Raw genomic sequence first — 10,746 nt, 5'->3', positions numbered from 1 at the left:
AATTTACTTCACTCTGCATATTAGTAAAGCTAATTTTAAACACATATTAAATGTAGTAATCTGTTGAAAACCGTTGCTTTACAGACACTCCTGAACGCTGCTGCTCTTGAATGCTCTTCTCTTCTCTCTGAACGTTGCCAAGTGCCGAAGGTGAGTTATCTAATGTTGCTCTGTTTACATCTTATATCATTAGTTAGTTTGGTTAATACTGACACTAAACAGCCGTACGTATCTTCGAGAGGTAAAACTAAACACCAACATGTAATATTTTACTAAATATTAGGTAGTTTTCCGCTGTCCTGCTGAACGTAAGACATCAATGTTTTCTATTTCCTCGAGTCAAATCCACACAAACGATCCAATATCGTGTTAAACATCAAATGTGATGTGAGAACTTTTGAGTATTTTTTATAATCCTGTCTAGCTGTTTCTTTATTCTGTCACTGAAACATCCTGACAGCGGACAGTATCGATCAGTATCGGTCCAAACTGGATGTCTGCAAGAATAGGAAACACCTTAAAATATCCTCAATTATTTAGTGTTACAGCCCTTTAATTTCCTAAAACAACAGTCGGGTGTCCATATGAACACTGAAACAGGTTTTCCTCGCTGTATTCATTCCTCGAGTTCATACTGGCTTTTAAAAGATCCCCTTCAAATGTGCTTTCGATGCATGTGATGCATATGTATGCACAGTCATTTTGTGCAACAAAAAAAAAAGCATTTAAAAGTTTATCTGAAGCTTATGTGAGGCTTCAACAGTCTGAGGTAGTCATATCAAGTGGATATCTGCCACATTTACAGTCTTTTTAGCATCAAATTCTCTTTGTGTTTCCCTGTTGGGCTGCAGTGGAAGTCTAGTAACAAAAAGAGGAACTTTGGCAATAAAAAGACTGTAACATTGAAAGATATCTATTTGATTTGACTCATTTGGATGACTGAAGCTTCATAATAATGAACATTGATGATGAACATTTTCCCTCATATTAAACTAGTTCTAAGTCTTAAAATTCAGGTAAAAAATGTTTATAAACCTATACTGTATATATTTCAAGTACACATTTGTTTTTAACACAGTATCACATATACTCGGATGCCCAAACAATATGAGTTGATAAGTCATAGTTTACATGACATAGAACTGAAAAGAAGAATGTTTTTAAATAACAAAAAGATGTCCTCTAAACTCAAATTACACTGCAGTATGTGCAGCTTGGCCTCCATTTCTCGCCACTTAGCTACTTCAAGTATCTTTAATCTGTGCGTGACTCGCAGCTCGGCTTCAACGTTCAAACAAACTGCTTCTAGATTAATTTGAATGATTTTACAGGACAGGCTGCATCTCAGGGAGTCATTAAAACAGCAGTCAAACACAAAATTCTTGATCCTATCAAAGGTTACATAACATATTTTTTCCTTCCTTTTTTTCTGGGAACTGGCGCTTTGCCAGCGTTAGGACAAGAGCAAGACTACCAGAGTGCAGCAGAGCACAAACTGACCTTTGACCCCTCAGTCAGATTCAGGGTCACACAAGGTTCTGTGTCATAGTTATTGCTAAAAATACTATATTTAAGTTTGAGTACCATATACTGTATCAACACACAATGCAGTTGTACTAACACTCATGTTTGAGGCTCAAGTTATGCCTTGAAAATTTTCTTTTAACTGTTTTTCAAAGGTTTACATCTGTTTAATTATCATTGAATCACTGTAGCTACTTTTTACAATAACTGTTACATTTGATATTTTATCAAAATGTATTCAATCATATTAAATTGTGGACAAATTAGCAATTTTGAAAAATCTAATCAAACTGATTAAATTTGTACACCACTACTTAAAATTCATTGATGGTTAGTTTCTTTATTAAGGCAAAACAATTAAGTTGTTTGGTCTATAAATGGTGAAATATGTCGATCACTGTTTCCCAGAGCCCAAGTTTACGAAAAAAATAGTTTATTATCACAGGAGACTAAATAAACCAAGAAATATTCACACTGGAGAATCAGAGAATTTGGATATTTTCTTCTTGAAAAACGACTCAAAACGATTAACCGATTGTCAAAATAGTTGACGATTCATTTAATAGTTGGCAACTAATCTATTCATTGACTAATAGTTGCAGCTCTATTCTTAATACACCATTGATGATAACTTTTATCTATCTATCATCTATCTGTCTTGAACATGGCAGCAATCACTTTAACTACCAAGAACTTTCTCAACTAGAATCAGCTGAAATTCAGTCGACGCTTGATTTGATTTCCTCAGAGAACATCTGACCAAGATGCTTCGTCATCATCTGCTGCTGCAGAAATAATCAATTCTGTCCAGTCTGGAAACAAGTGTTTGTTGTCTTCGTTCAGTTAAATAAAGGTTTTCATCTCCGTTACTGAGCCGGGACAATCTTCAGCACTAGATTTTTCTCACTGACATCAAAATCTGAACGAAATGGAGACGATTGAAGTTCGTCTGACAAATTACAGACAAATTTTCTACCTTGTGTTTCAATCAGTTGTAATCTTTTAAGGCCACATCTGACAGACATCTGGAAAGAGCTGGACAATTGATCTTTACTAGGTGATCATGATTAGAAATATAAGCTGGTTTTACCGCTGCAATTACACATATTACTAATGTAAACAAACATTGGACTTAAAAAACTGTTTGTATATGTATTAAAAGACTTTTCAATCACTTTAAAATGGATAGCAGGTTTCAATCCTGCATAGAGCTGGACCGTTAAGTCGATTAATCGATTAGTTGATTGTCAGAGAATTAATTGGCAAGATTTTTGATATTCAGTTAATTGTGCAAGTGATTTATTTAGCAAAAATTGTCAAACATTTTCTGGTTTCAGGCTACTCAAATGTAGGTTTCACTGTTTTTATGTTTTATATAACTGCAAATTAAATATCTTTGGGTTTTGAACTGTTAATTGGATTTTTAAAAAGCGATTTGAAGACATCACCTTGGCCTCCAGGAACTTGTACCCGACATTTTTCACTATTTTATAGACTAAACAAATTGTTTAGTCTATAAAATATTCCATTTATAAGTTATAAATGGAATAATCAACAATAAAAATAAGTTTCATTCAATATATAAAACATTTTTTTGTTACTTTACTGTTACAAAAAAATGTGTTGACAATAATAATAATAATAATAATAATAATAATAATAATAATAATAATAATAATAATAATGATAATAAGCTTTAGTTGCAACCATAATCCTGTATTTTCAGTAATGAAGCTACATCCTCTGATTGCGTCTTTTTTGTACATTATTTAATCTTTTTAGATACTTTTTTCAGTTGGATCGATGACTCATGTATAAAGAAGGTTTCATTGCTGCATTTATCTGCACAAAATGTCAGATGACAAACATAAATTCCTTTAAAAGGTCTTTTTTTATTATTATTAGACCATAATAATCATGTTTTACACTTGCAAAACAGCGAAGGGAACCTCCCCGCAGCTTGGTTGAGAGGTCAGAGCATACAGCACGTCGTCCGCTGCTCAGCGTGCACTGCAGCCCTGACTGATCACTGTGCGTCAAAGTCTGAGGATGAAGATCGCTGTGCTGGGAGCCACTGGGCAGACTGGACAGTATCTGGTCAACCAGGCGCTGCAGCAGGGTCACACGGTCACCGCCGTCGTCAGGAACCCGGGGAAACTCGCCGTGCATCATGACAATCTCAAGGTAATTATTATAATAATTAATTTGTGCAGCGTGCCTTTTAGTCCAAGATATAACTGCTGCTCTCTGCAACGTCAAGTTCAAAGTTCACGCAGTCAATGTTACATCACATGATAAGTTTTATTGTGTCCAAAGAAGAGAAAACCTTAAGTGCTCTCTATGTTTCTGAACAGAAGCCACAAATGTTCTTGGTGATTTTGTGCAGACAGATGTGAACTCAACCACAATACTGTTAAGATAAACCTGCTGTTATTCTTTATTTTTCTTATTGTCAACAAATCCAATGAAAAGACCAAAATCAACAATTAATGTATCTTACCAACAAGTATAACCTGATGTATTTTATTCATCTGTGCCACAGACTTCCACCGTCGTCCAAAAACTATTTAAAACACATCAATGAGTCCAACTGTTGCACTACGTAACATGTGCCTTCATTATAATGAACAACAACACTGTAGTTAATTTAGATTTAATCCTACTTACACTGACCCGCTGCTGTAAATACTCACTAGAACAACAAATGTGTGTTAAAGGACAGGTTCAAGTCTGTCTTAAAACAACAGTCAGGTGACCAAATGAACACTGAAACATGCTTTTCTTGCTGTAATCATTCCTCCTGTTCATACTGACCATTAGAAGATCTCTTCATAATGAACTTACAATGTAAGTGATGCTGCAAAAATGTATTTTTCAAGTAGATATCTTTCAACGTTACAGTCTTTTTAGTGCCAAATTCCCTCTTTTTGTTACTATACTTCCATCGCAGCTCAACAGGGAAACACCGTCTGAGGAAACACAAAGAGGGAATTTGATGCTAAAAAGACTGTAAATGTGGCAGATATCTACTTGATATGATTAACTCAGACTGCTGAAACCTCATATAAGCTTCAGATAAACTTGTAACACATTTTTGCACAAAACGTCATTAGCAGGAGTACAGCAAAGAAAACCTCTCTCAATGTTCAAATGGACATCTGACTGTCTTGTTATTTTTTCAGCTAAGTATCCAGTAGGAACCAGTGGGCTTGATACTGAATACTACAGACCAGGTTGGGAAGTCAGAACGTATTGAGAGATGGACTAATACACTGTTGGTTTTGGTCTATTCAGGGGATTTGCTAATAATAAGAAAAATACAGAATAGCGTCATCTTTAATACTACAGTACATGTAGAAGATCTTTCTGTAATATAATTTGCTGTCATGTCATCCCAAAATAACTGAGTGTACATATATATGCAGTTAATAAAAAGCTCACACTAAACTCAGCCCTCCACAGAGGACTCCTGTTGGCGCCCTGCTCCTGATGCTGTGCTCACAAAAGTATTAAAAAAGTGAAACGTGAAGCTTGTCGCTGAATCATTTGTGTTTCCCTCTCTGCTGCCAGGTGGTGGAAGGTAATATTTTCTCAGTGGACAGTCTGAAGTCTCATTTTAAAGGACAGGATGTGGTCATGTCCTGCCTCGGCTTCCAGGCCTCCTTTTTCTCGGCGGTGACGGGCTACACCCTCTCCATGAATGCGGTGCTCGGCGCCATGCGAGAGGCCCGGGTCAGCAGGATCATCACCATGACCTCCTGGTACACCGAGCGTAAGTCAAGATGCACGTTTGTGATTTGATAGTGAAAATAATCCACCTTTTTAATGCTCCTATCCTCTTACATTATAGTTTAGGATGTTCTAAGAGTTAGTTTTGATGCATGTACAGTAATTTAATCTTCTGGTGCACCAACTATTTCTGTTTAAGCTTCTCAGTTACCTCACACAACCTCCACAGGACAGGAGTGAGTTTGTGGCTTTCAGTCAACATTTTGTAGCTAATTAACCAACTAATTTGTGAACGTTTGCCTCCTTGCAGAGTTGTATTGTTGTCTATTGAATGTATCATTGCAGAATTGGATGTCACTACATTATCTGGAAGGGGTTTCTCCTTGTTTGATTGTTCAATGTTGGTTCAGACATAGAGAGAGAAGCTCATGTTTGAGGCTCCGACACCAAAAACCTGATGTTTATTGTTGTCCTCTGTGCCTTGAGTGAAGAACCAATCAGATGTCCTGATGATGTAATGCTGTCATGTGCATTTATTTATTGTCCTGGAGCTTTCAACAGCACTGAATAGTCTTTATCTGTCGATGGAGTGTGCTTGGTCGTCATGGTGATGGTTTTGTTGTCATTATGCAACCTACGTGAGCCATCTCCATGACAACTGAGCAAACTCTATCCACTGGTGAAAACTGTTTTATGCTAGTAGGTCGACTAGAAAGTGGTGGTTTGAGATTTATTTTTATTTTTATTTTTTTTAAAGTTCAAGTATGAACTTTCAAACTCAACTGATGTTTATTGATGATGGTTTTATCTCTTGAAACCAGGAGATTCACTGATATTTAAAACACAACACAGTAACAGACTGCTGCAGTTTCAAGCTTTCGGTTTGATCAGGTGGCGCACCTGGTGTTAATTAGTTCTACCTGCCCCTGATCATGGTGTTAAGGTAAAAATTCAAGCTTGAAACTGCAAAAAGTCTGAGACATTTGTTGAGAACCGGACAAAATCGATTATACAACACTTCAGACTATAATATATATATATATATGTAAATATGCATCAGAAACACACATTCCAGTGTAACTTTCATTGTTTAAGCACTGGTATATATGTTAGTTTATCAATCTATTTATAATTATCCTGGATATAAAATCATGTTTAAAATGTCATATAGTGTTGATTTGATCATGTAGTTTATGTTCTTTCTCTATTTAAAAGTCATGAAAAAAGAAAGTTTAAAAAAGAATCTGTGAGAATCTGCTGATAGACTCTTTTAGCTGCACTGGAGCCAAAGAACAAACCCAACCAACCAGAGAACATCTGGAGTAGCTTTTTATGAACAAGTAAACATTTTGATTGAGTTTCCAGTTCTGTGTGGTGTTAAAGAAAATTACGTTGTAAAGAAAGTGACAAAATACAAACCTCTCTCCACTGAGAATATTTCTGTGAAAAAGTCCTTGAAGCAGAGTTTGGTTTTCTGGCAAAACTTCACCTTCTTCCAAGGAGCTTGGAGAGGGAAAGAAGTCTGAAGACTCTGTAGTCGATTGTAAACTGACCTTGATGAAGTCGAAACATGTCAGTCTCATTATTAAGTTGTACTTTATATACAAGTGTTACTGGAGTCTTAAAAAAGTTCCTTGAAGCCTGAGTAAATTTGAGATGTGATAGTATAATTGACTGTGTTGTTTCCGTTTGCCGCTAGCTAACTCTGGAACTCAGTCGTCATACCTCATCCGGTTCCTCCTGCTGCCGATGATCCGCAGCGTCCTCACCAACATGTTCGAGATGGAGCAGTTTCTGCAGAAGACTGAGGACATCAACTGGACCGTGGTTCGCCCACCTGGTCTTCAGAACCTGCCTGCGTCAGGTAAAAGCAGAAAAGCTAGCAGGGGGCAGAAACAAACCTGTGATTGTGGGAACAGAAGTCAGCAAGAACAGCAGGACTTCATTCAGTGAAGACTTTATAGAGACCTCCCGCCTTAGGATCTATTTTGTCATAGTTCAAGCTTATTAGCATGTTCTCTGACTACTTAATGCAGTGTTTGTGAGAATGAATGGGGCTCATTTTTCATAAATCTCATTCCTTTCCTTGAGGTTTTCAGCAAATATCCAGTTACACTGCTGTATTTATTATATATGACATCATTAGATTATTAATACTGAAGCATCAGTGTTAGAGCAGCATGTTACTGTTGTTGCTGCTGGAGGTGGAGCTAGTTTGAACTACTTTATATACAGTTAGCTAGTTTAGTCCAGTGGTTCCCAACCTAGGGATGGGGCCCCTTCAAAGGGTCACCAGATAAATCTGAGGGGTCATGAGATGATTAATGGGAGAGAAAAGAAGAAGAAACAAAGTTCTGATACACAAATCTGTCTTCAGTTCATGGACTTTTTCTCTAATCTTTGATTTTTGGTGAAATATTGGATCATTTGAACATTTATTGAAATGAAACCATGTGAGAAGTTTAGAGGGAAAAATCACTATTTGGTGGAGCTTTTAACAACTCAGACATCTGAAATGTGGCCCTGACTACACACTGCTTTATGTAAGACGTCAAAGGCCAAAAAGGTTGGAAACCACTGGTTTAATCTTTAACAATGTGTTGTATTTTAAAAGCTTGTTATATTATCCATTGTGTCAAATGTTCATCTGAAGAGTAACTAAAGCTGTCAGATAAATGTAGTGGAGTAGAAAGTACAATATTTCCCTCTGAAATGTAGTGGAGTGGAGGTATAAAGTAGCATCAAATGGAAATACTTAAGTAAAGTACAAGTATCTCTGACTCTTTAGTTTTTTGTCTGTTTTGTTTACAGCTCAAGAGTTCCTGACCCATGAGGGATACTTTGTGCCCGACAGCAACGGTCAGCCAACCGGCAGCAGAGTAGGAAGAGGAGACGTAGCTCGCTTCATGCTCTCTCTGCTCAACAGCAACGCCTGGGTGAAGAAAGGAGTCGCCATGACCACTAAATGAGGAAGAAGAAGCCGGTGTTGGCATTATTAAAGGTTTGCTTCACCCAAATTACATAAAACATGTTTTCTTACTTAGTGCAGATAGTTTTTGTTTAAGTTGTCCTGGTTTTTATCCATTTCTGAGAGTTTTGCCTCCAACAAAATACAATCAAGGTGAATGTAAGTTATTGATTGACAGCACTGAATAATTAAAGCTGCAATAATTGATATTTTTATACAAACAGTGGATCAAATGATTAAGTATCAAATAAATGTTTATAAATGTAATATTTAATGCTGTGAAAACCACTAACAAACTTCCTTTCACCACTGTTGTATTTGAGGTTGGAGGCAAATCTCAGTATGTCAAAACCTGGACATAAAATGACTAGATAACGCTAGAAATATGTTTGCTTGTAATTTGGGTGAACTGACCCTTTAACAAAATGTGCAGGCCTCTTCCTCGCCTTCACAGTGTGCTTCACAACAGCTTTAATTAATCTAATGAATGTGTTTTCATTTACTTGTTGTAATGCTTTTGTCTTTGAACGTCTCATCAGTAAGTGTGCCATTTATTTATGTTGGTGTTTCTGCTCTTAAGTTTGCGACCACACATGTGATTGTAGTACATAATTTCAGCCACATGAGGGCAGCTGAACCTAATGAAGTACAAACAAACTTAACCATGTGCCATGTCCTGTTTACATACTACAATGCTAGAGCTGCAACAAATAGTCGAATTAATCGGCAACTATTTTGATAATCGATTAATTATTTTGAGTCATTTTTTAAGAAAAAAATGATTCCAGCTTCTCAAATGTGAAGATTTTCTGGTGTCTATAGTCTTCTATGACAGTAAACTGAATATATTTGGGTTGTGGACAAAACAAGACATCTGAGGACGTGGTCTTGGGCTTCGAGAATCAGCTTTTCACCATTTTCTGACATCTTATGGACCAAACAACTCATCGATAATCGACAGATTAATCGATAATGAAGATAATCGTACCATTATCAGATATCTCAGGATGACTGTGGATGACTACTTATAACAAAAACATTCTGTAAAATAAACATATAAGAATGAAAGTAATGGATAATTTGTGTTGAATATGCTGAACGGAAGCAGGAACTTTCCTGCATCATATGTGGGAAAATACTTCAGTCAGACGTGTTATTATATTATTAAGAGACAAAGCAAAATCCTCGGGTTGTTACAGTACAAATGGATGCTGTTATCACACTGGCACAGACAATCTTTTGTTTTGTTTGTCAGTGACGTCAGAGCAGGTGTATCATCTATCAAAAGCAAAACACCTGGCTGTGATCCCACTAGTCAGGGCGTGATGATGTTTTAAAGTTCATAGATAAGTGATCCTCGTCAATGTCGCCATGGTTTGACTGTGCAAGGTCAACGTCTTCTGGAGATGGAAGAGATCACAGTAGTGAAGACTCCACCATTGATGATGATGATGATGATAATGATATTACGTTGTGTTTTCATACTTCGCCATACTCCAAAGGCAATGCAAGTTTATTAAAACACCTTTCAGCAACAAGGCAATTCAAAGTGTTTTACATAAGACATAAAAGGCATTAAGATAAGATATAAAAGAGAAATAAGACAATATAAAAAGACATTTAAAAAGAGTAAAGCTAAAATAGAATAAGACAGATTAAACAGGAGAGTACATATCAGAGTGCATATATGAATAAATAGTCCCAAATTTAATTTAATAAAAGGCAGACGCAAACAGACAAGAGATTTTTGAAAGTCTGAGTGTTGAGCAGACTTCAAAAAGGAGGAGCAGAAATATGTTTCCAAGTTTAATTATTAGCAAACCCAACATCAATGATTAAATCCTGTTCCTACAGTTAATATTTAGCATTAAAGCCCAACATTAATTAATTATTAGTATTAGATCTGCTGGAAACTTTGTTGATTGATCATGCGACAAGGAAGGTCCCAAGGTTGTGTCCAGATGTGGATCCTACTCGTACTGCACACATTAAATGCAACATATAATATTTATTAGAGCTGCAACGATTAATTGATCAACTGGAAATTAATATATTTTGATAACAGGATAATTGGTTTAGTCATTTTTTTAAGCAAAAATGCTAAAAATTGAGGCTTTTCTGTGTTATATGTGACAGTAAACTGAATATCTTTAGATTTCAGATTGTTGATCAGACAAAACAAGACATTTGAAGAAATTATAACAGCATTTTTCACTATTTTCCAACATTTTATAGACATTAATCGATAATGAAAATAATTGTCAGTTACAGCCTTAATATGCATGTAATCTTAACAGACCCCAAAACTTGACATAGTGGTAGAAAGGAGCTTTAAAGAAAGTTTTAGTGAAAAATCAGATTTGTGGAATTGGCACATTTCAGTAGTTGCAGAGTGCTGATAGATTTATGAGCTCTGCTTCGTGTGATATATTTGGGAGGATTAGGATGCGGGAAAAATTTAGAGCATTTACCTGTTCTTTAAATGTCAAGTTATTATCTTTAAATCAGCCTGAAGGCAACCTGCC

At 36.2% G+C, this 10,746-nt stretch overlaps 1 protein-coding gene across 2 annotated transcripts; it reads left to right on the top strand.

The window, feature by feature from the left end:
- The first annotated feature begins 89 nt into the window (after positions 1–89).
- On the top strand, positions 90–9,289 carry LOC137201003 (flavin reductase (NADPH)-like). Of its 2 annotated transcripts, none has more exons than XM_067615806.1 (5): positions 90–150; positions 3,464–3,708; positions 5,095–5,296; positions 6,953–7,117; positions 8,065–9,289. In XM_067615806.1, exons 2-5 carry the CDS (start codon positions 3,574–3,576, stop codon positions 8,220–8,222), a joined length of 660 nt encoding a protein of 219 aa, XP_067471907.1. In that variant the 5' UTR covers positions 90–150; positions 3,464–3,573; the 3' UTR covers positions 8,223–9,289. The 2 variants fall into 2 exon arrangements, with proteins under 2 accessions (XP_067471907.1, XP_067471915.1); XM_067615814.1 differs by lacking the exon at positions 90–150 and adding an exon at positions 179–241.
- Positions 9,290–10,746: the final 1,457 nt, after the last annotated feature.

This window comes from Thunnus thynnus, chromosome 2, assembly GCF_963924715.1.
Source record: "Thunnus thynnus chromosome 2, fThuThy2.1, whole genome shotgun sequence".
NCBI lineage: Eukaryota > Metazoa > Chordata > Actinopteri > Scombriformes > Scombridae > Thunnus > Thunnus thynnus.
The sequence above is the reverse complement of the archived record's forward strand: the minus strand, read 5'-3'. Positions and strand labels throughout refer to the sequence as shown.

Coding starts and splice junctions, on each gene's coding strand:
- LOC137201003 (XM_067615806.1), top strand. CDS start 3,574: ATGAAGATCGCTGTGCTGGGAGCCACTGGGCAGACTGGACAGTATCTG. Junction 3,709..5,094: donor TGCATCATGACAATCTCAAG/GTAATTATTATA, acceptor CTCTGCTGCCAG/GTGGTGGAAGGTAATATTTT. Junction 5,297..6,952: donor GACCTCCTGGTACACCGAGC/GTAAGTCAAGAT, acceptor GTTTGCCGCTAG/CTAACTCTGGAACTCAGTCG.